At 39.9% G+C, this 27,935-nt stretch overlaps 2 protein-coding genes across 4 annotated transcripts in view; one reads left to right on the top strand and one right to left on the bottom strand.

Moving 5' to 3' along the window:
• sez6l2 (seizure related 6 homolog (mouse)-like 2) overlaps positions 1–2,759 on the bottom strand; it is a 55,013-nt gene extending 52,254 nt beyond the window's left edge. For 2 of the 3 annotated variants that reach the window (XM_035770560.2, XM_052518328.1), the window contains exons 1-2: positions 1,971–2,380; positions 317–393 (exon numbers count right to left, since the gene is read on the bottom strand). In XM_035770560.2, the coding sequence (XP_035626453.2) occupies positions 317–374 (58 nt within the window). In that variant the 5' untranslated portion in view covers positions 375–393; positions 1,971–2,380. The other variant, XM_052518327.1, reaches the window with a different exon arrangement.
• The window catches only part of asphd1 (aspartate beta-hydroxylase domain containing 1), a 50,575-nt gene continuing 25,340 nt past the window's right edge, over positions 2,701–27,935 (top strand). The window contains exons 1-2 of the mRNA XM_035770445.2: positions 2,701–2,815; positions 8,630–9,093. Coding sequence (XP_035626338.2) covers positions 8,644–9,093 — 450 coding nt within the window. The 5' untranslated portion in view covers positions 2,701–2,815; positions 8,630–8,643. The remainder of the gene's footprint in view (positions 2,816–8,629; positions 9,094–27,935) is intronic.

The following is a 27,935-nucleotide window of genomic DNA, read 5'->3' as shown; positions in this document are numbered from 1 at the left end:
AGAGGAAATGGAGGAATTTAAACTATTTTTTTTTAATTCAAGAAACATCTGTCACAAGAAACATTTCTGCATCTCTCTCTCTCACACTTGTGCTGAGCGAATTATCACATTTTTTACAGTAAACTATATATATAGAACATGTTCTATATAGAATAGAACATTGGCCTGTTGGAAACTACAACTCCCAAGCACAGTTCGGGCATATGATCTGATTTATCTCTAGAGAAACTGCAGAAAAATAACCAACATTAATCGCTCAGCACTATCTCACACACACACACACACACACACACACACACACACACACACACACTACCTGTAGTTAGGTGGAGGATGGTGACAGATAGTGTCACAGCAAGAACTGTAGACACCATGGTTTAGTATCAGAACAGCCTGACAGAGAGGGGAGGGAAACAGAAGTGGGGAGGGAAAGAGATTGTAAGGAAGGAAAGAAGAGCAGATACAACCTAAATGATTCCTTACTGCAGTATTGTACTTTATCAATCAGAACAACAGCACCAGCAACTGCACTGATCATATATTAAAAACCTAAGCTTTAGAGCAGGGGTGTCAACATACGGAGGGGGTCCAATCCGGCTCGCAGGTGGAGTAAAAATATTTCAACAGGCAAGAAATATAACCAATTTCAGTGCAGCCCTTCGGACCTCATCGAAGACCGACCGAGGCCCCCATCAGAGCAAAATGAGTTTGACACCACTGTTTTAGAGAGACAGATATTCAAATGTGCAGTCTTGGATCTGGGAATCTGTTCAATGGTCATTTACATTTTTGATTCGTAAAGAATATCGCATACAAATGCGCTTAGCCCAACTGTCTTACTCAATCATAAGCCAAAGGTTATATTTCTCCCTCCATTGTTTACAAACAATAAACAAACAAGGTATAGCTTCAAAATGTTTAAACATGTTTACTTATTTTATTTCACTTTATTTAACCAGGCAAGTAAATTAAGAACAAATTCTACATTTACAAAATGTGTATTAGGGAGGGTTACATTTCCCCAACCCATCCATCCCTAATGTACAAACCCCTCTCAAATTCAAAGATAAATTAATGTAATCCAGGTGATAGTTTAAAACATGTATTTACATTTGTTCATGCTATTGTTTATGTAAACAATGGGGTAAAGTAGTCCCATAGGACGGCGCACAATTGGCCCATCGTTGTCCGGGTTTGGCCGGTGTAGGCGTCACTGTAAATAAGAATTGTGCTAAGCTTAAGAGACATATAAATTCTATCAATGGGTATATCAAGCATTTCAATGTCATTGAACATATCCCCATATCCCATTTTGTATCTTTAAACCTACAATAAAAGTGCCTTGGTAAAGGTAAAATTGCTCAAAACGTGATATCATCAGTAGTGCAGCATTATCATTGGTGCTTTTTATTGTTGTCTTCCACCAATGTCTCATCATATAAATCTATCTCGCAATATAAGATAAAGAGGAAAAGGCTAACACATTTCAGATTGTGAACACGTATTTACATTATGCGGGTCCTAAGGCCCAAGGGGGTTTCGATCCGTGGTCGTATGATATGCCTTCTGTGCTGTCACGGTCACTCAGATCTAAAATACTGTAATAGAGATCATATATCTGTATAGCTACATTAAACTAAACATGATAGGCCTCATAGAATAGGCCTATCGTGTTAAGTTATGCATCGCAGGAGAATGTTTAATTCCTTCATGCTTTCAATGGCGTTCCGTTTTCTTTTTCAAAATATCCACCAAATCATTCTATTTGCCCGATAACCACGCTCACCGGACGGCTATAAAAAACGAATAGGCCTAATTTGTATTTGCGTCAGAGAAAATCAGGAGTATTTTTTTGTTTGGTTTAAGATTTCAATGCAGGTAGCGTTTGCAATGTGATGGATTAGAAAAAGAGACCTGCGCTTATTATTAGGCCTATGCGTAATAGTTAGCAGCGAGGGAAGCATACGTACCTGGAAAATCACGTCCTGATCTATTCCCTTATTATTATGCGCTTCTCTTACACACCGGAATTCGCGTTTCAGTCAAAAATCGGGCTATTGTTGGTTGAGCTACGTTCTCTTTTACAGCGTTCCTTCGAGTCCCTTACGTAAAATACCAGCGCTGATGCTGCACATGAAATGTGTTTAAATGATCATTTGCTCCCACACGGCCCTGCTCTTTGTGTGAGTATGCAGAGCGCTTTGTGACTACACCCCTCTAATATCCTAATCACTACAATTGATCTTCCCAAATATGTGTAAAGGTATCCTGCTGTCTTCTGACTCCGCTCCCCCCTTTCTCGTTGATGGTGTGTCTATACGCCTCTCTCTCTTATTTCTAGGCCCTGGAGCGAGCGGGTGGGTGGAACGCTGGTAGCTGGTTCTACCTGTATGGTTGAAGCGTTGGCGTGTGTGAGGGCATTTAAGTCGGGAGTCATAGCTCACAGATGCGCCCTGGTGGATGTTCGCAGATCTGCATGAACTTGGTTCTCTTGGCGAAGAGCTGTACACCAACAGTGCTGAAACAGCAACACACATCTAAAAGCCCAGGCTAGAGATTGGATAGCATGCAACATTTAAACTAAGATTGCTTATACCAAGCTAATTAGAATACAAAATATATATTTCACTTCAATTGACCAGACGATAAATAAATAAGTCTAAAACAATTTACCCGTCGGTATTTTCCGTAAAGGAGGACATTATACTCTGGCGCTTTGCGGAAACATCGAATGCGGAACAAATTGTATCGAGTTGCACCGGCGCAGCCCATCAAGACAGATAGACAGTGAAGCACAGAAAAAAGAGGGACAGTGGTGAGTCATTAGGCTACAATTAAAATGTATTAGGATCCCCGCATGCACGCATACCAGATACCTTTTAAATGGTAGCCTAGAAATTAACTTATATATTTAGATGTCGACTATTGTCAGAATAAATAGCCTAGACTACTCAATGCTTTGTCCACCCCTCTCTATATTTGGACATTATCCCGGGAACGCTTACAATGATTGTTATCGACAAAAATACAAGTGAAAGGCTGTGATGGAAGTATCTGCGCAGTTTTGCTATGTTGTCAATATGTTTACTGAAATGTGCGCTGACGATGATACCTTGTTAATGCACCGGGAGGGGACAGTTCTAGGGTGTGCTTTTTGTGTAAGCCAAAAAAGACCTTCGCTCATACAGTAAATCCTGTAAACGCGGGATACTGAATCTAATAGGCCTATGTATTTGGATGTGTGCAAGATTGTAAAACTCATTTTAGACAAATTATAATATGATTCCTAAACTGCTATTTTCCCCCCTTTATTTTATCAGGGCGTCATACTGAGACCAAGGTCTATTTTACAGATGAGCCCTAATTTACATAAATTGTAGAAAATACACACATCAAAATATAAATACGAAATGCAAGCAGAAAGTAAAAAACGGTCATACAAAACAAACACATTCATAAGTAACAAGGTCCTCAATCAGCTTTTGCCATAGAGGCACCAGAACATCATATTTAAGAACATTTTGAAGATTTGTGGAACAATAAGGTGCAAGAACACTAAAATGTGATTTAGCTAACTCAGTAGAGACCAAAAGAACTTCCAGAGTTCTCCATCCCTGAGACCACTTATTAGAAGGCATGCTATGGTGGCAGATTGAGAGGAGGACATATTCTGAGCTAAATTGACCAAAACACACCTCCAACAACACATAAAAACGATGGGCTGTTTAGGGGGCGGCAGCGTAGCCTAGTGGTTAGAGCGTTGGACTAGGTACAAATCTGTCGTTCTGCCCCTGAACAGGCAGTTAACCCACTGTTCCTAGGCCGTCATTGAAAATAAGAATTTGTTCTTAACTGACTTGCCTAGTAAAATAACATAAAGGTGAGAGCTGATGCCATCCTGTGATAAACAGTGCTCACTTTGTCAAAGGCAGGGGCACAAAATATTTTGCTTGTACATTCCCAGCAAAGGTTTGGACACACTTACTTATTCCATGTTTTTTCGTTTAAAAAAAAACGATTTCCTACATTAGCCACCATTTGCTTTGATGACAGCTTTGCACACTCTTGGCATTCTCTCAACCAGCTTCATGAGAAAGTCACCTGGAATGCAATTTCAATTAACAGGTGTGTTGTTAATTTCTTTCATTCTGAATTTGTTTGAGGCAATCAGTTGGGTTATCTTCACAACGCAACTGATTGGCTCAAACGCATTAAGAAGGAAAGAAATTCCACAAATGAACTTTTAACAAGGCACACCTGTTAATTGAAATGCATTCCAGGTGACTTCCGACTATCGAGATGACGAGCCAGCACAGGTGTAACCCATACTTACTAGCAAGGTGACACCAAATCGGTTCACCCTATGTGCTACCTCCAAATATAAATGGGAAAACCAAAACTGGTAACACCTTCCAACAGAAAATAACTTAATTCAACTTATATGTGTCACCTTTTACAATATAAACATGGTGTCTACTGACTGTCAACTAGAGGTCAGCCGATTAATCAGAATGGCCGATTAATTAGGGCCGATTTCAAGTTTTCATAACAATCGGAAATTGGTATTTTTGGGCGCCGATTTCCGATTATTATTATTTTTTTTAAATACCTTTTATTTAACTAGGCAAGTCAGTTATGAAAACATTCTTATTTTCAATGACTGCCTAGGAACTGTGGGTTAACTGCCTTGTTCAGGGGCAGAACGACAGATTTTCACCTTGTCAGCTCAGGGGTTCCTATCTTGCAACCGCACAGTTAACTAGTCCAACGCTCTAACCATTGCACTCCACAAGTAGCCTGCCTGTTACACGAATGTAGTAGAAGCCAAGGTAAATTGCTAGCTAGCATTAAACTTATCTTGTAAAAAACAATCAATCATAATCACTAGTTATAACTACTGATCCAGTTTAGCGGGAAATATTAACCAGGTGAAATTGTGTAATTTCTCTTGTGTTCATTGCACGCAGAGTCAGGGTATATGCAACAGTTTGGGCTGCCTGGCTCATTGCGAACTAATTTGACAGAATTTTACGTAATTATGACATACATTTGAAGGTTGTGCAATGTAACAAGAATATTTAGACTTAGGGATGCCACCCGTTAGATAAAATACCGAACGGTTCCGTATTTCACTGAAATAATAAACGTTTTGTTTTCGAAATGATAGTTTCCGGATTCGATCATATTAATGACAAAAGGCTCGTATTTCTGTGTGTTATTATGTTATAATTAAGTCTGATTTGATAGAGCAGTCTGACTGAGCAGCAGCAGGCCCGTAATCATTAATTCAAACAGCACTTTTGTGCGTTTTTGCCAGCAGCTCTTCGCAAGCACAGCGCTGTTTATGACTTCAAGCCTATCAGCCTAATGGCTGGTGTAACCAATGTGAAATGGCTAGCTAGTTAGCTGGGTGTGCGCTAATACTGTTTTAAACGTCACTCGCTTTTTGATTTGGAGTAGTTATTCCCCTCGTGCTGCAAGGGCCGCAGCTTTTGTGGAGCGATGGGTAACGATGCTTCGAGTTTGGCTGTTGTCTATGTGTTCCTGATTCGAGCCCAGGTAGGGGCAAGGAGGGGGACGGAAACTATACTGTTACACTGGAAATAGTATAGTGCCTATAAGAACATACAATGGTCAAAGGTAGATGAAATACAAATGGTATAAAGAGAAATAGTCCTATAAATACTACAACCTAAAGCCTCTTACCTTGGAATATTGAAGTCTCATGGTAAAAGGAACCACCAACTTTCATATGTTCTCATGTTCTGAGCAAGGAACTTAAACTTTAGCTTTTTTACATGCCACATATTTTACATGGCACACATTTTTACATGGCACATATTACTTTCTTCTCCGACACTTTGTTTTTGCATTATTTAAACCAAATTGAACATGTTTCATTATTTATTTGAGGCTAAATTGATTTTATTGATGCTTTATATTAAGTTAAAATAAGTGTTAATTCAGTATTGTTGTAATTGTCATTATTACAAATGTAAAAACATTTTTTTTTTTTTTTAATCGGCCGATTAATCGGTATCAGCTTTTTTGGTCCTCCAATAATCGGTATCGGTATCAGCGTTGAAAAATCATAATCGGTCGACCTCTACTGTCAACAATTAAATACAAGACAAAAACAGCCACCTTTTACTCTATAAATATGTTTCTATATATAGTTGCCTAAAACACAGAAGTTTTGAAAAAGTAGTAAAATCATGTATGTTCTCTCCATGGGGGTCCCACAGGGGGTCCCACACTCCTTCTGTGGCCTCCATTAAAAAAAAAATGCTAGTAAAACTAAGTGCATTCTCTTCAACTGATTGCTGCCCGCACCCTCCCGCCCGACTAGCATCACTACTCTGGACGGTTCTGACCTAAAATATGTGGACTGTAAACTCTCCTTCCAGACTTACATTAAGCATCTCCAATCCAAAATTAAATCTAGAATCGGCTTCCTATTTCGCAACAAAGCCTCCTTCACTCATGCCGCCAAACATACCCTCGTAAAACTGACTATCCTACCAATCCTTGACTTCGGCGATGTCATTTACAAAGTAGCCCCAGGTCATCTATAAGTCTTTGCTCGGTAAAGCCTCGCCTTATCTCAGCTCACTGGTCACCATAGCAACACCCACCCATAGCACGCGCTCCAGCAGGTATATTGCACTGGTCATCCCCAAAGCCAACACTACCTTTGGCCGCATTTCCTTCCAGTTCTCTGCTGCCAATGACTGGAATTAATTGCAATTTCTGAAGCTGGAGTCTTATATCTCCCTCTCTAACTTTAAGCATCAGCTGTCAGAGCAGCTTACCGATCACTGTACCTGTACACAGCCAATCTGTAAGTAGCACACCTAACTACTATTATTATTAGCACACCCACCCCATATTATTACTTGCCCTCTTGCTCTTTTGCACTCCAGTATCTCTACTTGCACATCTATCACACCAGTATTAATGCTAAATTGTAATTATTTTCACCTCTATGGCCTATTTATTGCCTCCCTACATCTGCACACACGCTGCATAGATTTTTCTATTTTTCTTTATTTTGTGTTATTGACTGTACATTTGTTTATGTGTAACTCTGTGTTGTTGTTTTTGTTGCACATTTTTGCTTTATCTTGTAAATGAGAACTTGTTCTCAACTGGCCTACCTGGTTAAATATAGGTGACATTTTTTTTTTTAAAGCATCCTGATAAAAATAAACTTAGTAACACGACTAAAAGCATGATGTGAAAGAACTGCAGGTAAAATCCCGCCTACTGATGAGCTCACACCACATTGTTTTAACCTGTCATCTTTTCCAATAATTGGAACTTATTAAGCTACTCTGATCCCAATACCCAAGGCAAACATTACAGAGCATTTATTTTGAAAGAATATACTATGCATTCGGAAAGTATTCAGACCCCTTGACTTTTTCCACATCTTGTTATGTTACAACCTTACCCTAAAATGTATTAAATTGTTTTTTTTCTCTCATAAATCTACACAATACCCCATAATGACAAAGCAAAAACAGGTTTTTAGAAATGTTAGCAAGTGTATTAAAAACAAAAAACAAAAATATAACATTTGCGTAAGTATTCAGACCATTTACCCAGTACTTAGTTGAAGAACCTTTGGCAGTGATTACAGCCTCGAGTCTTCTCTGCAGATCTTTTAGCAAACTCCAAGCGGGCTTTCATGCCTTTTACTGAGGAGTGGCTTCTGTCTGGCCACTCTACCATAAAGGCCTTATTGGTGGAGTGCTGCAGAGATGGTTGTTGTTTTGGAAGGTTCTACCATCTCCACAGAGGAACTCTGGAGCTCTGTCAGAGTGACCAAGGCCCTTCTCCCCAATTGCTCAGTTTGGCCGGGCGGCCAGCTCTAGGAAGAGTCGTGGTGGTTCCAAACGTCTTCCATTTAAGAATGATGGAGGCCACTGTGTTCTTGGGGACCTAAATGTTGCAGAAATGTTTTGGTACCCTTCCCCAGATCTGTGCCTCAACACAATCCTGACTCTGCGCTCTACGGACAACTCCTTCGACCTCATGGCTTGGTTTTTGTTCTGACATGCACTGTCAACTGTGGGACCTTATATAGACAGGTGTGTGCCTTTCCAAATCATGTCCAATCAATTGATTTACCACAGGTGGACTGCAATTAAGATCGAGAAACATCAATGGAAACAGGATGCACCTGAGCTTAATTTTGAGTCTCATAGCAAAGGGTCTGAATATTTACAGTACCAGTCAAAAGTTTGGACACCTACTCATTCCAGGGGTTTTCTTTATTTGTACTATTTTCTACATTGTAGAATAATAGTGAAGACATCAAATAACACATATGGAATCATTTAGTAACCAAAAAAGTGTTAAACAAATCAAAATCAATATATTTAATATTTGAGATTCTTCAAAGTAGCCACCCTTTGCCTTGATGACAGCTTTGCAAACTCTTGGCATTCTCTCAACCAGCTTCACGAGGTAGTCACCTGGAATGCAGAAGATATACCTATTTAGTTATAGTCCAGGGCTTTATTTGTGTCTGGAAAACTGGCACCTATTGATATCTCTCGCTTCCTCCTTCTATAGCATACTTATCTCCTGCTCTTTCTCCTTTACTTCCCCTCTGTTATTTCAGTTCATCACTGTAGGATGGACTGGCCCATGGATCTGCTCCCATTGCCCCCCTGTGCTGAGCTAGGGGTCCATCCTCTGAATGGGCTCCTGTGGACCCTGCTGCTCCTCTTCCTATGGTATTGTTACAGGGTGGGCTCTGACCCGCCAGCTCCAGGCCGAGCCATCCCAGGTAAGCACAAGTCCGGCTCCAGGCGCTCTGTGTTGTCCCGCGCCGGCAGCTGTGCTGGAGCAGTGTGCAGTGCCACATCAAATGTGGCCACTGGCGATCGGGGGACTCCGTGCATCACCATGGAGACAGGAGAGGAGGAGCAGGGGCAAGGATACCTGACCCCTGTGCTGAGCCATGCCCTGTTCCCACCCCAGGCCACAGCGAGTGGCAGGAAGCTGTATGCAGCACTGCAGGAGTATGCAAAACGCTACAGCTGGGCTGGCATGGGACGCATTCATAAAGGACTCCGGGAGCAGGTAATGTGAAATCTGAAATTTACAGTCATTTCAATTAATGAATGATATGAAATGCCTCATGAGCTTAATACAACTGTCTAACCCCATCATAACCCAAAAGATGATGGTTGGTTGGTCACACTTTATTTGGATAGTACGGATAATCCATCTGTAGATGCTCTACAGATGGTCATACTATCAACAAACTATATTTTCATAAGCAACTGGAAAGGGAAAGGGTGATTGATACCTAGTCAGTTGTACAACTGAATGCATTTAACTGAAATGTGTCTTCCACATTTTACCCAACCCCTTCTACATTTTGCGATTAGGGATAGATAGGTATAGAATAAAGGTAAGGGTTAGGGCAAGGGTTAAGTTTAGTGTTAGTAGATATTTAGTTGAAATGTTACTAATAGTCTGTAGAGCATCTACAGAAGGACTATACAAATAAAGTGTTAGTGGTTGATTTACTCCATTGTTTGTAAACCAAGTGTTTGTGTATCTGTGCCAATACTGGATAGAATTGCCTGTATTTTTAAAAGACACCAGATGAAACCGATATTAAAGGTGAATCAGAATCTCAGGTTCCACCTACACACTTAAGGCCCAATGCTGCTGTTTTTATTTCAATATCAAATACATTTCTGTGTAACAATTAAGTACCTTTTGTTCTGCCCTCACAATGTGTAAACTACAAAGCTTGGCAGACAGCTTACACTCTTCCAATAAAGAATCAGGGAGGGACTGGTATTGTATCTTTAGTAGAAGATATTTAGTTTATAAAACTGTAACAGATACAGAAAGGAGAAAATGTAGTAGAAAAATCACTATATACATTCACACAAATGGATACAAATAAAGAACAGCATTTCTATCACGAGCTAGCAACAAGAAAAATAAGCCTATCTAGCCAACATGACCATGTAGAAATGATGACAATTTACATCAAACATATACACACTAAGTGTCCATATAGCTTAATAACTATAATTTAGCTCTGTCACGAGATATCTGAACACTTAAAATATAGTTATATACATCCAAAACACAAAGAAGCTAAATTCCATCACGAAACGTTAGCTAGCACCCTAACACGCAATGTTAAGTGAATGGGTGATAGTTAGCGCAATTAGCTTAGCATCATCGGAACTTAGAAAACTAGAATAAACATGTAAAAACCATAAATATTCTAGAAACACAATTTGAATTAGCGAAAGCATGTCCTAATAATTCAAAGTTCTTACAAATTTTTCTTTAACCAAATCCTAGTCAAATGGAAAAATAGAGCTAATCGGTCTGTTGTTGTTGCTCGGATTGTTCTGACAGGAAATATCGTTGCACCGAGAGTTAACAAATTAAAAGCTACAGTACCCAACTTCGCCACTAGATGACAACAAAGGATAGTTTGTACATTAGTACAGCTATCAGAACACTCCCCGCTATGTCACTATGTTTACTTTTGGAGGAGTAGGACGACTTCCGAGACAGGTCTGAAGAACACCTTAGGGGTGCCCTGTCTCATGACTCTCACTTCCACTATCCCTGACTTTGTTATAACCGCTTGGTACAGTTTTGACGACGAATCTAACAGGCCGTTCGTTTCGGTGGACTTGTGTGTCTTTTAGTAAGATGACATCTCAATTAATTATTATTCCACAGATAAAGAAAGATGGGCTACGCACTGCTGTACCCGGCCACATTGAAGATTATGGTCAACAGACCACTTAAAGCACTCTACACACCCGAAGAGGCTGCTGTGTTTATTGACTCTCTCCGCGGCATTTGATCACTTTTTTTATTTGAATCTGATCATGAAGCAGTAGTGTGAGTTCTCATGTGCTCCTGTTCAGTAATATGCATATCTTTATTATTTTTCTTGCTAAAGTAACTGCCACTATAGCTCAGACTTAAACATGTGTGAATCTATATTGGTGCCCAGGCTTGGTTTTAGGTGGAAGAGCCCCAATCTTGTTCTATTGATTTTCATTTCCATATATACAGTGGGGCAAAAAAGTATTTAGTCAGCCACCAATTGTGCAAGTTCTCCTACTTAAAAAGATAAGAGAGGCCTGTAATTTTCATCATAGGTACACTTCAACTATGGCAGACAAAATGAGAAAAGAAATCCAGAAAATTTTGTAGGATCACATTGTAGGATTTTTTTATGAATTTATTTGCAAATTATGGTGGAAAATAAGTATTTGTGACAATGCGGACTTAAGAGTCTATATTGGAGAGTTGAAATCCCCTGCATGTTATCTAGTGGGAAAACCCCCTGTTGAATCTTTACATGTTTAATTTTTGGGTTTAGTATAGTTCGGGTTCAGGGTTCATATCGTTTGTTTATGCACGGTGAGATTGATGAGAGTGGGAAAAGGTACCACCCCATCTTTACAGTAGGATTCAGTCTGGATATTGTTTGGTAAAAGTGCAATGGCAGGTAACAGAACATTAGAGGGAGCAATAGCTCCATTAAAAGGAAGAAGGTACTGTCTTTTTTGGAAAAAATAAAATATTTATATTGCTCTGTTGCAAGAAACTAATTTGGATGATAAGGAGCATCTGAAGTTGCAGCAAGGGGGGTTTGGTCAAGTGTTTTCCTCATCATTTACATCCAGTAGTAGAGGTGTAGCAATTCTTGTGAAAAATAACCTACCATTTGATTTGTGTGAAAGATACATTTGGTCGTTTTGTTATAATTAATGGTACTTTAGAAGGGCAGAACATTTCCAAAATGAATATTTACTTCCCTCCCCCCTGATTTCCTCACTAAGGTATTTCTAGACTTTTCAGAATTAAACTCAGACACTGCAGTTGTTGGAGGAGATTTTAATTGTTTGTTGAAGCATCTTATTGACAGGTTTCCCAGTGGTATAGCTTCACTCTCTCCTCAAGCTAAGTCACTTAAAGCTATTTGTGATGATCTGGGGTATGCTGATGTTTGGAGAACCCTTCATCCCTCCATCAGAGTTCACTTTTTTCTCTGCACCTCATGGATGTCAGACTAGAATAGATTACGTTTTTATGCCCAGGACAACTTTGCAGTCTGTTTTATCTGGTAGGATAGGAAGCATAGTCATATCTGATCATGCGGAGGTGATCCTGGACATAAAACTCAGTGGGGCATCCAATCTGTCAAGACATTGGAGGTTGAATACAACCATTCCTAAAGACCATACATTTACATAATATTTTATTACAGAGTTTAAAGCATTTTTCTCTATCAACTTTCAATCAACAGATAACCCCTCGCTCCTTTGTGAGACCTGTAAAGCGTACGCCAGGGGTCTGATTATGTCATACACAGCTACTAAGAGGCGGAAAAAGCGTGAAAAGCAAAAAACGTTAGAGGGTGAATTAGGTACTAAAGGACTACATTAAATCTCCCACTCCTGCCCTATTAAAGGAAATATCAGTCCTTAGATCAACGTTGGACTCTCTCCTAACACAGGACGCTGAAAAGAAAATGAGATTTGTCAGGCAAAAGCTTTATGACCATGGAGATAAACCAGGAATGTATTTGGCGTACCTAGCTAAAAAAGAGAGCTGACTCACAGTCAATTGCTACTATTACTGATTCTGATGGCAATCATTTATATGGAAAATAAATTGATAAATGACTAATTTAAGAAATGTTATGCAAATCGTTATGCCTCAGAACTGACAAATGACACACCCAAATTAATGGAGGACTTATTTTCTAAGATTCAGCTCCCTACTATCTCCGAAGAACAGAGGTCTCTCCTTAATGTCCCTTATTACCGAGGAAGAGATAATGTTCGCAATTAAGAATCTGCAAAATGGTAAGGCCCCAGGACCAGATGGTTTTTGTAGTGAGTTCTGTAAGGAGTTCCATGGCCTGATCCTTGAGCCATTGCGTGATATGTTTAACCACTCATTTTCAAATGACCACCTCCCTCAAACACTGAGAGAAGCCAACATATCACTTATTCTCAAAAAGGGAAACTGCCCAGGCTTGTTCCTCGTAAAGACCCATTTCCCTTCTGAATGTGGATAGAAAATTGCTTTCTAAAATTCCAGCCACAAGATTAGAGGACTCACTGCCACTTATTATGAAAGGAGACCAAACTGGCTTCATTAAGGGCCGTATAAATCATGTAACAATGTCAGGCGGCTTCTTAATGTAATTCAAGCCTACCAAAAAAGTGCTATGGATGGCCTTGTCCTCTCCCTAGATGCTGAGAAAGCATTTGACCATGTGGAGTGGTCTTACCTATTCTTTGCTCTGACTAAATTTGGTCTAGGGGACAACTTTATAAAATGGGTGAAAGTTGTATATGATGATGCTCAGGCTGCTGTCCTCACTAATGGGCTACGGTCAAATAGCTTCTCTATATGCAGAGGTACCAGACAGGGCTGTCCTCTGTCCCCTCTCTTATTTGCACTTGCTATGGAACCACTGGTCAAGGTCATCATGGTAACGCCTGCTATACAGGGGCTGCTCATTGGTGATGTACACCTTAAAATAATCTTGTATGCGGATGATTGCCTGATATTCATCTCTCGCCCCAAGACTTCAATTACATCTCTTGTTAATATTATTGAATTATTCAGCGAATTCTCAGTCTACAAGATTAACTTAAATAAATCAGAGGCTATGCCACTTGATAATCTTCATTCTGTACCTAATACTTCTCCCCCCCTTTCCTTTTAAATGGTCTCCCTCAGGTTTTACGTATCTGGGTAAATTTGTAACTCCTAAATTCCAGCAAATGTACAAAGCTAATTTTGTTCCCTTGTTTGATACAATAATACAGGATCTGGAGCGCTGGAACTCACTTCCGATAGCATGGTTGGGTAGAATATCCCTCTTGAAAATGAACAATTTACCTAGACTACTCTACCCAATTCAAATGATCCCAGTATTACTCTCCAATTAGGTAATAAAGGATGTAAATGGAAGGCTAAGTTCCTTTATATGGAGTAAACGCAAGCCAAGACTTAAAATGGCAATATTGCAGCTGCCAAGTTCAATCTGGATCTGCCTAATATTAGGTTCTATCAGTGGTGTGCCCACCTATGTTATATTTCTGACTGGATCAAAAATTATGACTCCTCTATTTGGTTAGACATTGAGACTTATTTTTTCAAAATACCCCTTACAGGATCTTTTATTTTTCAGAAGTTTCAAGTCTAAAAGTGCAATAATCCCATTACACTTAACACACTCAAAGTATGGAGGTCAGTTCAACATTTTTTGGGAAGGTCAAAACTCTGTTCTTTCCCCAATTCTTAACAACCCATCTTTCCCCAATTCTTAACAACCCATATTTTGGTCCAGGATTTCTGGATGCTGGCTTTAACTTTTGGCTAAATAAGGGCATAGGGCAGACTAAATTATTTATTTGCTTATAAGATTTTATTGTCATTTGAGCAGATGGTTGAGAAATACCGACTCCCAAAGCAGGACTTCTTTCGCTTTCTACAAGTAATTATATTTTGAAGAGCACCATCTTAATTGGCAACCCTGATGTGTCTGTCATTGAAAGAATGTTTTTTTTCCCACAAAGGAATATGTCTAAGTTGGTTTTATGATGCTTTAAGGTCCTTTTCTGCTGTTGACACACAGAGGGTGAAACAAGTGTGGGAGAAAGAATTGTCTGTTACTATTGACGAAAAGGTGTCGGAGGACATTTGGAGATATGCACAAACAATATCTATATGTATTCATACTAGAGCTATCCAGTTAAGAATAATACACATATTGCATATATCCCCAAATCGCAGACATGCTTTTAGCCCCTCTTCCTCTTCTCCTCGGTGTCTTAAATATAAAATTGATACAGGCACCCTAACACATTGTTTATGGTCATGTTCCAAATTACAGTGATACTGGTCTGGTGTTCACCTAATATTACAACAGATTAAAAAAGATTAAGTAAAGTATAATGGGGATAAAGGGGTAGAATGGGTGAGTTATGCGAGGGGAAACAGTGATGCATAATTATGTAATCACCACTTATGAATGAAGAACAGGGTGGGCTATTCCATTGTATTGATCCATTCTAATTATAATATTAAAGATGCAATATGCAGAAATCGCTCTGCCATTTTCTGTTCGCTAAAGTTCGAACATTTGACAAAACAAGCAAGTATAGTGTAATAATGTAATCATTATACCATGTAAACCGTATTGTATTTCAGCTGTTTGAATCTGGTGTACGAAACTGAAAGTAAAAGATGCTAAAACTAAACTTAAGAATGGGAAACTTAGAAATAGTACACACAGAACAGATCTACTGCTTCTTAGACTTGCTTTTTGTGAGAATGACTCACATTTCTATATGAATTTGGTAAGGTCGCCCAAAAGGTTACATGGCTTTAAAATAGTATGTACCCTATATCAGTCCACCTAATCAAAGCAGTCTTATCAGTCTACTTGGAGTTGGCTACATAGTGGGAGGGTGCATAATTGTACATACTGAATGGCTTTCATTATCTGGGAAAATATCCATATCAGGCAGCAGGTGACCGAGCGAGTGATGGAGAATGTGGTGATAAGGCTCGTGAAGTTTGCAAGGGGAGAAATGTCACCATGGACAATTTCTTCACTTCACTGTCATTGATGAAGCAGTTGCTTGCAAAGAAAACATGTCTGCCCGACAACATGAACAAAGTGAGATAGGAGCTGCCTCCCTCTGCACAAAATAAGGCACCTGCACAGCCGTTGTACTCTGCAACAGTGCTGAAGATTGACAAGATGATGGGGGGGAAATTGGAGATTATTACGCACTACAACCAAAGAAAGGTATGTCAAAGTGTGTCAAGCAAGTGAAAGTTACGAAAACAGCTAAATGAAATCAAACTGAGGCCATTGCATGAAGATGCACGCAAGCATAAGCTGACAATAATTGATCATTTTTTGTTGTTGTCTTATCGACACATTCATTATACTTCCATTATTGCTTTTGTGCTGAGTTTCACTATTGGTCAAGGCCAGTTGGTGAATATTTAGTCTACTAATGTTTTTGTCATGGTTGGGGTATATATTTTTTCCGGGAATAAACAGAAAGTCAGTCATTGCATGTCAATTCAGGAGCTGATATTATAAATGTTTTAATTGAAATAATGTAAAGGTTGGGCTAGATTCTTGTCATTACAACTCCTGCACCAGCTAGAGCCAGAGCCATATAGATACATATAGGGCTGTGTTCTACTCATGGATCTTAACTAGGGCAAGTCATTTTATGCAATCAATAGCTCTACAGAAACCTGTGATGCCTAGTAGAAAATAATATACTATTTCTTATCGGTAATGTTATAAGGAAAAGGGGACTTGCATCACAAAGCAAAATAAACTTACCAGTCAGTAGGACAGCATAACATTACCGTTAACAGTAGTAGCTAAGTTAAAAACACCACAAACTAGTAAAAGGAATGACAAACAAATAACATTATAAATTACTTTGTGGTGACGAGCTACGAGTGTTAGCAATTTAGCTAGCTAGCAACATATCTTGAATGGTTGGAGCTTTCCCGTCAATGGAAAGACGGTGGGAACAGAACCAAATTTCAACCAGTCCCCATTGTAGTCAGTGTCCACAAAGTGATCACTGGCCACAGTCAAACACAGCCGGTGAATGACTTCAGGCGTCATATCGACACCATAAGCAGGATAAGCAGCCAGATCACAAAGCTCAATCGTGGTCAGGAAACGAGTGGAAATGAGTAGTGTATTTGTAGCTGACTGGAACATTAATGCACCCGGGTACAATGCAATTCATTTTGGCCAACGTCACTCAGCTACTGGACTACTAACGTTGTTCTCCTTACTTTACTTCAGAGATTACTAACCGCTACCATACCTAGCTACCATCTCTTTGTTTACGTCTTTCGCTCTGATTTCCTTTCTTGAAGACTTATAGTAAAACGCTCCTTCATTCCACCTCTGTAATTATCCATTTTAAAACCACGAAGAAGAGTTTCTACAGGATTACAGACTATATTGAAGACCTTTGCGAAAGCACAAAGTGGCTCTTTGTTTCTTATACTTTTTACATTAAAAAACACATTTAATTGGCAATTCAATGCCGAGACAACAATCATTGTGTATTTCATAATAAATACACTGTTTTTTAGGTAATTTAGGAAATTCAGCATTTTGATATAGAAATACCGAAATCTAAATACTCCCTTGTTGACAGGCATTGGCTGAGACGGATGTTCTGACTGTATATACTGCACTCTTTGAGAGAGGTAGTTAGCAAACCAGGCCAAACACCCCTCAGACACGAATACTCCAATACTCCACAAGAAGGGAATGGTCTACCGTATCAAAAGCTTTGGCCAAGTCAATAAAAATAGCAGCACAACATTGCTTCGAATCAAGGGCAATGGTGATATAATTTATTTGTAAATAAATTCATTAAAAATCCTACAATGTGATATTCTGGATTTTTTTCTCATTTTGTCTGTCATAGTTGAAGTGTACCTATGATGAAAATTACAGGCCTCTCTCATCTTTTTAAGTGGGAGAACTTGCACAATTGGTGGCTCACTAAATACTTTTTTGCTCCACTGTATATCAATGGAATTAATCGAAAAAAAGGACCATTTGTGATGTTTATGGGACATTTTGGAGTGCCAACAAATGAAGCTTGTCAAAGGTAAGGCATGAAATATATTTTTATTTCTGCCTTTTGTGTTGCGCCTGCAGGGTTGAAATATGCTTTTCTCTCTTTGTTTACGGAGGTGCTATCCTCAGATAATAGCATAATTAGCTTTCTCCGAAAAGCCTTTTGGAAATCTGACATGTTGGCTGGATGTAGTGTAGCTTTAATTTGCTATCTTGCATGTGTGATTTAATGAAAGTTAGATTTTTATAGTAATTTATTTGAATTTGGCACTCTGCATTTTCCCTGGCTTTTGGCCAGGTGGGACGCTAGCATCCCACATATCCCAGAGAGGTTATTAATGTAACAAACTTTGGGCATGTATTTGTTAACGATACCACAAACAAATATAAAAAAGGTCCAAGTGTATTCGACAGAGGGGATCAAGCTGATTCTATACCAATTTACAGAGACCAGATCATGAAGGAATGCTTGCTCATGAAAGTTTTTTAGCAAGTGTCTATGAAAAGTCAGGACAGGTTGTTTCACTGAGCAGCCATTTGTAACACAGGCTGTAAAACAGTGATCACTAAGGTCATTACAGAAAACACCTGACTGATACCTATCAGGATTATTTTTAAGGATAACATCAAGGAGAGTAGCCTTTTCTGAGTGTTTTGAAGTCATACCTGATTGGTAATCTGAGAAAGATTTAGGGAGTGCCATTGCTTTAGGACTTGGTCTGGTGATTTTAAGCATGTCCCATTTTAGGTCACCTAGCTGGACAAATTCAGACTTAGTGTAAGGGGCCAGGAGAGAACTTAGGGCATTTAGGGTACAAGCCGGTGCTGATGGTGGTTGATTACACCTAGCAACAGTTAACAAATAGCCATTTGAAAGTTTAATGTGTAAAACCAGCAAATCAAATTGTTTGGGGACAGACTTGGTGGAGACAACCAAGCACTGAAGATGTTCCTTGGTAAAGATTGCCACTCCACCAGCTTTGGAAGATCTGTCTTGCCGAAAAAGGTTATAACCAGAAAGGTTAACATCAGTGTTCAAAATAATTTTTCTTAACCACGTCTCAGTAATGACCAACACATCTGGATTGGAGTTGTGAATCCACACTTTCAATTGATCAACTGTAGGTAATATGCTTCTGGTGTTAATGTGCAGAAAACACAGGCTTTTAAGTGTAGAAATCAGAATTGGGTCTCGCAACAGTAGATGGGCCAGGGTGTACATGCACATTTCCATATATAATCGGCAGTAATACAATCAGGTTATGGTAGAGGACAGGGAGAGCTCTGTAGTGTTCACTTATAACATTTGAATTTGCATTAGATGGCAACAAGATCATATTGTACAGCAATTTTATCAGGTAACATGAGGTGGTTAGAAAGCCAAGAGTCCGTGTAACCAATAGATCCAGAGACCCGAGTGTGGGAACAAACAGACTGTCCCACGGTTGGGTAAAAAAGCAAGTTCATAGTCAACAAAGCATGCAGGAGTCATGAGGCAAATAGCATAAAGCACAAGCTAAAAATATAACAACTTGGGTCTAGCCATTGTAAGTTCAGTCACTCGCCTCAACTGTGCATATTTGCTGGAGAGCGAAACTCGGGAGAGGGGAGGGAGTGTGGAGGGGGTACCTGTACCAGATGGGGAGACGCACCAAAGCACCCACATTACATATACATAAAACAAAAAGTTTATGTTTGAAATGAATGAGCTAAATTAAAACTGTACATTTAACATCCCAACACAAAATGTTCAATACCACCATACAACAATATCATTATGTGTGAGTATGCATGTTCTGTGTCTCTTCACAGTCTCCGTAGTTCCATAAGGTGTATTTTTACCTGCTTGTTAAATCTGATTCTACTGCTTGCATCAGTTATCTGATGTGGAATAGAGTTCCATGTAGTCATGGCTCTATGTTGTACTGTGCGCCTCCCATAGTCTGTTCTGGACTTGGGGACTGTGAAGAGACCTCTGGTGGCATGTCTTGTGGGGTATGCATGGGTGTCCGATCTGTGCGCTAGAATTTTAAGCAGACAGCTTGGTACCTTCAGCTTGTCAACACCTCTTACAAAAACAGTAATGAGGAAGTCAATCTCTCTTCCACTTTCAGCCATGAGAGACTGACATGCATGCCATTAATGTTAGCTCTCTGTGTACTTTTAAGGGCCAGCCGTGCTGCCCTGTTCTGAGCCAACTGCAATTTTCCCAAGTCCCTATTTGTGGCACCTGACCACACGACTGAACAAACAATAGTCTAGGTGCTTCAAAACTAGAACCTGTAGGACCTGCCTTGTTGATAAGAAGGCAGAGCAATGCTTTATTATGGACAGACCTTCTCCCAATTTTAGCTACTGTTGTAATCATTATGTTTTGACCATGACAGTTTTACAATCCAGCGTTACTCCAAGCGGTTTAGTCACCTCAACCTGCTCACTTTCCACATTATTCATTACGAGATATAGTTGAGGTTCAGGGTTTAGTGAATGATTTGTCCCAAATACAATGCTTTTAGTTTTGGAAATATTTAGGACTAACTTATTCCTGGCTACCCATTCCAAAACTAACAGCAGCTCTTTGTTAAGTGTTGCAGTCATTTCAGTCGCTGTAATAGTGTCACGACTCCTACCGAAGGTGGCCCCTCTTCCTGTTCGGGTGGTGCTCGGCGTTCGTCATCACCGGCCTACTAGCTGCCGATCCCTTTTCCCTTTTCTGTTGTTTTTGTCTGATTAGTAACACCTGTTTCTTGTTTAGGTTTAGTTGAGCTATTTAAACCGGTAGGCCCGGCTGCTCTTTGTGCGGGCTTATTTAGTTTCCCACTGTGTATTTTGTGTGAAAGTGCTGGTTGTTTTGGATTTTCCCTCCAGACTGGTGTGGTCCTGGTTTTGGGCAATTGTATATGTGCGCCCAGTTTCTTGGCGAGTACATTTTCCCCGGTGCGTAATAAAGCGCTACTCTGTATCTTCTGTCTCCTGCGTCTGACTCCGCACCCACTACGCCCAGTGCGTTACAAGTAGCTGATGTGTATAGTGTTGAGTCATCCGCATACATAGACACACTGGCCTTACTTATAGCCAGTGGCATGTTGTTAGTAAAATTTGAAAAAAGCTTGGGGCCTAAACAGCTACCCTGGGGAATTCCTGCTTCTACCTGGATTATATTTGAGAGGCTTCCATTAAAGAACACCCTCTGTTTTATGTTAGACAAGTAAGTCTTTATCCACATTATAGCAGTTGATGTGAAGCCATAACACAAAAGCTTTTTCAGCAGCAGACTGATTGATAATGTCAAAAGCTGCACTGAAGTCTAACAAGACAGCCCCCACAATCACTTTATCATCAATTTCTCGCAGCCAATCATCAGTCATTTGTGTAAGTGCCGTGCTTGTTGAGTGTCCTTCCCTATATGCGTGCTGAAAGTCTCTTGTCAATTTGTTTACTATGAAATAGTATTGTATCTGGTCAAACACACATTTTTCCAGGAGTTTACTAAGGGTTGGTAACAGGCTGATTGGTCGGCTATTTGAGCAAGTAAAAGGGGGCTTTACTATTCTTGGGTAGCGGAATGACTTTAGCTTCCCTCCATGCCTGAGGGCACACACTTTCTAGTAGACTTAAATTGAAGATGTGGCAAATAGAAGTGGCAATATCATCCGCTATTATCCTCAATGATTTTCCATCCAGATTATCAGACTCCGGTGTCTTGTCATTGTTGATAGGCAACAATTCTTTCACCTCTTCCACACTGACTTTATCGAATTCAAAAGTACAATTATTTTCTTTCATAATTTGGTAAGATATGTGTAGTGTCAGTGTTTGTTGCTGGCATGTCATCCCTAAGTTTGCTTATCTTGCCAATGAAAAAGTCATTAAAGTAGTTGGCAATATCAGTGGCTTTTGTGATGAATGATTAATTTAATGATGAAGCCAAGTTGGCTTTTTTCCCCCAAAATGTCATTTAAGGTGCTCCAAAGCGTTTTACTATCATTCTTTATATAATTTATCTTCGCTTCATGGTGTAGTTTATTTTTATTTAGTTTAGTCACAGGATTTCCTAATTTGCAGTATGTTTGCCAATCAGTTGTTCTGCCAGACATATTTGCCATACTTTTTGCCTCATCCCTCTTGAACAGTTTTTACAAATTTTCTTAATGGGTGCGTGCTTATTAGTAACTGGAATAAGCAATTTCATAAAGGTGTCAAGTGAAGCGTCTGGTTGCTCCTCATTACACACCACAGACCAGCAAATATTCTTTACATCATCAACATGTGAATCACTACAAAACTTCTTGTATGACCTCTAATATATATTAGGCCCAGACTTTGGAACTTTGTTTTTTCTAGATATCGCTATTATATTGTGATCACTACATCCTATGGATTTGGATACTGCTTTAAAGCAAATTTCTGCAGCATTTGTAAAGATGTGATCAATACATGTTGATGATTTCATTCCTGTGCTGTTTGTAAATACCCTGGTAGTTTAACTGACAACCTGAACCAAGTTGCAGGCACTGGTTACAGTTTTTTCTTGAGTGGGCCAGTCAATATTTATATCGCCCATAAAATATACTTCTCTGTTGATATCACATTATCAAGCATTTCACACATATTATTTAGATAGTGACTGTTAGCACTTGGTAGTCTAGAGCAGCTTCCCACAATAATGGGCTTTAGGTGAGGCAGATGAACCTCACCTAAACCATATTCCTTCAACAATATTTAACATTAGATAATCTCTAAGTTTTACAGGAATGTGGTTCTGAATGTAGGCCGCAACACTGCCGTTGGCATTTCTGTCTTTTCGGTAGATTTTATAACCATGTATTGCTACCACTGTATCATCAAAGGTATTATATAAGTGAGTTTCAGAGATAGTCAGAATATGAATGGCATCTGTTACAAGCAAGTGACTTCATGTACTTTGTTTCTCAGGCTGAATATGTTAATATGGGCTATTTTTAGCATTTTTCTGGGATTCTTGATTGTTTTTAATGCTTTACGGGGAAGCTTATCAGAAGTATACTTGCTCATGTTATTTATATAGGAGCTGATAGTGCAGGGTGAGCTGCACAAAGTGGTCTTCCTACTAGGGCACACCGCATCAGTGCTAACAGTGTAACTGGTTCATTTGCTCATGATTACTGCATACAATAGCTGTAGGATCAGAGGTATTCAGGGAAATTAGTGGGACATAATTTTTAAGTTACTTACGTTGTCTGCTAACGCCCCTGGGATAATGTACATTTGATGCAGCATTATGACGACATTGTCACAATGGCAGGGATTAACTGAGATGGTCTTGGGTCATTGATAAGTCATTGTTTCAACGCAGCCTTGAAATGCATGGATTCCATGAGCCAAGATGGTATGGATGGACTCCATCATTCCTGTACAGTATCTTCTGTTTCCAGAAAGTGTCAAAGTTATCTATAAAAGTGAGTTTTCACACCTTTCCACACCTTTCAGTTAGATTCTTTCCTAGCAGCTTGGTAGCCTCAATAAATAAACTTTATATAAAAGATTTTACCTAGAGATTGTCTTTTACTTTTTGTCTTCGGAAAGTAGGTGAACATTGCTCACTCAACTTTGTGTTGGATGGTATTTACAGGTTCCGCTTTGTTTCTTCTGCAGATTTAGGCTTTTTAGAAGTTTTTTTTCTTCATTGTCGTTGGTTGTAATTTTACAATCTAGGTAATTTTGTCCAAAATCAAGGTTTTAGGTATGGAATTGGAAAGGAAGATTATGATGTTGAAGTTAATATCCTGTATAAATCCTTGCACGTTTTTTTGAATATACTTCCATCCAACGCTAATTCTATATTTAATTCTATATTGCAGAAGAACTCAGGAGTCCTTGCTCTCTGTCTATTCCCTCTCTTGTCTGATAGCCCATCAAGAGTGGATGGCTTCTTTTGTATTCCAATTTATTGGAAAGGCTGCCAAACCATTTACACCTGGCCCACAGATTTGTAGTGCACTTTCACTCCATTCTTTGCCTACCTCTCTACCAATGCCACTAGATGCTATTATCTATTTGGTAACATTCCACATTTCTGTGTGGTTACAGGGTTAATTTTGTGTGGTTACAGGGTTAAAACAGAAATTACTCAAGGTTAATAATTCCAAGTGGTAAAGGTTAGGGTTATGGTTTGGGCAAGGTCTAATACTAAATAAATAAAGGACACGCTATTACCATCGGGTTTCAGTGTTCTCGCAGCTTGCTAGTGCATTGTGATCTGTGGTGGCACAAATTGAAATCAATATTTCTACTGATCAGTCTGCACTCCTAGCCTCACTCAGATGACTGACCACAGCATTCACACCTAGCCAAGCTATTAGACCAGGGGTCTAATGCCCAAAGCCAAGAGTGGGAGCCAGTTTCCCTTAACCATAATGTGTGCTGCCACTCGTTTCCCTGAGGCCATTCCACTGAGGAAAATCACGGCTCCCAATATTAAGGTCCTGGTGAAATTATTTTCAACGTTTGGGCTTCAGCAGGTAGTGCATTTGGACCAATGCTTGAATTTCATGTCCAAGGTCTTCCAAGAAGTGCTACAGCGAATTGTAATTTTTGTAAGTCCCTCTTTGTGGCACCTGACCACATGACTGAATAGTAGTCCAGGTGCGACAACTTGGGCCTGTAGGACCTGCTTTGTTGATAGCAATGCTTTATTATGGATATTTAAAAGAAAATACACTTTATGGAACAGCAGGGACTGAGAAGAGACACAAAGGTACATATACACGCATAGGCGCACTAGCACACACACTCTACACACATGTACAGTAAATTGTAATATTGTTGTATGGTGGTATTAAACATTTTGCTATGTAGTGGTGTAATGTTAGGATGTACAGTTTTATCTTTTCTTTTTTTTTTTACATGTAATGTAAGTGCCTACTATGCTTGGACCCCAGGAAGAGAAGCTGCTGCCTTGCCAACAGCTAATGGGGATCCCTAGTAACTACAAATAGCGTACGCCCGCTGCTCCCGGCAATAGGTCTAGACCTCCCACAGCAGCCAGTGTCCCGTCAGAATCATAGAGGGGGAAAGGAGCTAAATTTGACAACGTAGTTGGAGTCAGCACCGCCACCGCAGAAACAGGCAGTCCCAGCGCTGAAGGCGCAGGTAGATCAGGCACCAGTGCAGCGAAGCTATTCCTTATGTCAATCTGCTCCGAACCTCTCGCAGTTACTCCCGTCCGCTTAGCAGCATGCCGCTGCCTTCGTTTTCCACTACTTGTGAAATGGGACCAGCGCTGATTGGAACATTCTTATTGCTGTTCTCAGTCTACTTCACTACAGGAAGTAGTGGAGGAGAAGCAGATGGAAATAATTTCGTAGGCAGGCAAGTTCCAGGTAGCACAAGCCATTTGGATAGCGACAGATCACAAGGCGGGGAACATCTTGCCCGAGCGGCGTCCAGCCATAGGAGTTAAGAAGGTTCCAATTAGAGTTTTCCCATAAGTTTGCATAGAATTGAGATTTGTTTTCTAAGCATAGCCACCCCATTCCTGTAATCCTCCACCAGCAAACAATGACTGCATTGGAGCTCTGGATTGTCAATATTGTACCGGACAAGAACATAAACTCAGCTTCCACAGCGCTGGAAATGTTCATTAGCTATTCCAGGTGGCGTGAGCTCCATTGCAAGCTGGCTAGTTGGTAGCAGGTGTTGACAAAGGTATCCAAGTTCTTGAGTGTCCCCCGACATTAGCCCAGTCAACTTTCTCTCAAGTCATTGGGCCAAAGAGGGAGGAATAGGATAAGCGACTGGAGTAGTTACCCTCCTTTCTCCTCCTCCCACGCCAAACTGAATGAAGAGGCTCTTTTGGACTCTGAAAAGCAGGAGACACACTCATGTAGCCTAGGCATTGATTTAATACACTGGTCCCGTCCGATACTTTGTTCTGGTGTTTTTGACGGATACTCATGTGTCGGGAATGCCACAATGGCGACTCTGAACAGCCTTCAGCAGCAGCAGGATTACTTCAGAATTGCGCATCTAGCGCAACATTTGCAAATAATAGATACTAATGATATACTTACTCATGATATACAGTACTTCTGCCAGGTTAGCCTACTTTGCGGTTAGCATTTTATTGAACGTTTCGGGGAAGGTTTTTCTGTCAACCCACAAGATGGTTATCACAACTGGCTACACATGGAGTGAGACAAACACGTGTACCACACAGACGGACGGACAATATTGCTGGAAATTAATTGGCAGATATTGTTAGGTTTGGCTTTTTAAGCCAATAGTGGCTAAACAGGGGTGGGATAATGTCAATGTTGTATTGATTAAATAGTAGCTGGGAGATTGCAGTGTCTGATACTTGTGAGATTTGTTTGACAGTTAGTGGTGGAATTGCATGTACTATCAGAATTGTTTGGTGAGCTACTCATAGATGGGCTGTGAGCTACTGGTAGCTCACGATCAACCTGTTGGAGACCCCTTAATTATTCTATCCTTTTGTAAACTAATGGAGGTGTGGATGTTTCTGTCCGAGAGTCTCTCCTCTTGCACTAGTTCTGCATCAAGCAAAAAATATCACCTGGCCGGTGGTCCCGATGTAATGATGGGCGGTGAGTCGGAAGAAGGTGCAACGTTTTAATAAAACAACAAAACCAAGAACACGACACTAACATAAAGCAAACTGACAATACACAAGAACAATCCCAACTGGTGAGTGAACATGGGAGACTGACATATAAAGGGGAGGAGATGATGAAGGTAATGGAGTCCAGGTGTGAATCCTAATGATTAACAGGTGCGCATAATGATGAGTGCCAGGTGTGCATAATGATGAATCCCAGGACTTGTGGTTAGTACTCTGGCAACGTTGTACACCGGAGGAGAGGAGCAGCAGCAGACGTGACACCCGAAGTTGAGAGAACATGGGTTAATAAAATGGTGCGATTTTGATTTTGAAAATAGGATACTTATTATGACTTACATACAAAAATCTGATTTTCATACGTGCATTTTTGTGGAACAGTTTAATTTCAATGATCTTTTTTTTGTTTCTCAAAATCATTGTCACGTGGTTAATCATAAAAATCTGAATTAAAATGATCGTCTCTATGTTAAAAGTCAACTAATGCGAGATTACCAGCCTCTGCCATATGGACACGTTGATACACCGTGAGCCACTGACGGCTAATGAAATGATCGTTTGGAATGCATAGCTTATAGGCCAAAGCAGCAATAAGCCTATACATTCCATTGCTATTTCACACTGAGGATTTATGATTATCAAGGGGGAGATTGTTGGAAAGATTTTTCAAAAAGCTTACTGTTAAGAACTAATCATTTTAATATATACTGAGCAAAAATATAAATGCAACAATTTGAAAGATTTTACTGAGTTATTTCCTATAAAGAAATCAGTCAATTTAAATCAATTCATTAGGCCTTTCATCTACATATTAGGTTTTTATCTAAGGATTTCACATGACTGGGAATGCAGATATATCTGTTGGTCACAAATACCCAGTGGTGAAAAATTACTCAATTTATAATACTTGAGTAAAAGTAAAGATACCTTTTTAATAGAAAATACTACTTGAACAAGACTTATTAAAGTATTTGGTTTAAAATATATTTAAATATCAAAATAAAGTATATAAATAATTAAGCAAGCCAGATGGCACAATGTTTTTATTTTATTTACGTACAGCCAAGGGCACACTCCAAATCAAATTAAATGTATTTATATAGTCCTTCGTACATCAGCTGATATCTCAAAGTGCTGTACAGAAACCCAGCCTAAAACCCCAAACAGCAAGCAATGCAGGTGTAGAAGCATGGTGGCTAGGAAAAACTCCCTAGAAAGGCCAACACCTAGGAAGAAACCTAGAGAGGAACCAGGCTATGTGGGGTGGCCAGTCCTCTTCTGGCTGTGCCGGGTGGAGATTATAACAGAACATGGCCAAGATGTTCAAATGTTCATAAATGACCAGCATGGTCGAATAATAATAAGGCAGAACAGTTGAAACTGGAGCAGCAGCACGGCCAGGTGGACTGGGGACAGCAAGGAGTCATCATGTCAGGTAGTCCTGGGGCATGGTCCTAGGGCTCAGGTCCTCAGAGCGAGAGAAAGAAAGAGAGGAGAGAATTCGAGAACGCACACTTAGATTCACACAGGACACCGAATAGGACGGGAGAAGTACTCCAGATATAACAAACTGACACTAGCCTCCCGACATAAACTACTGCAGCATAAATACTGGAGGCTGAGGCAGGAGGGGTCAGGAGACAC

Source organism: Oncorhynchus keta, chromosome 5 (genome assembly GCF_023373465.1).
Source record: "Oncorhynchus keta strain PuntledgeMale-10-30-2019 chromosome 5, Oket_V2, whole genome shotgun sequence".
Taxonomy (NCBI): Eukaryota; Metazoa; Chordata; class Actinopteri; order Salmoniformes; family Salmonidae; genus Oncorhynchus; species Oncorhynchus keta.
The sequence above is the reverse complement of the archived record's forward strand: the minus strand, read 5'-3'. Positions and strand labels throughout refer to the sequence as shown.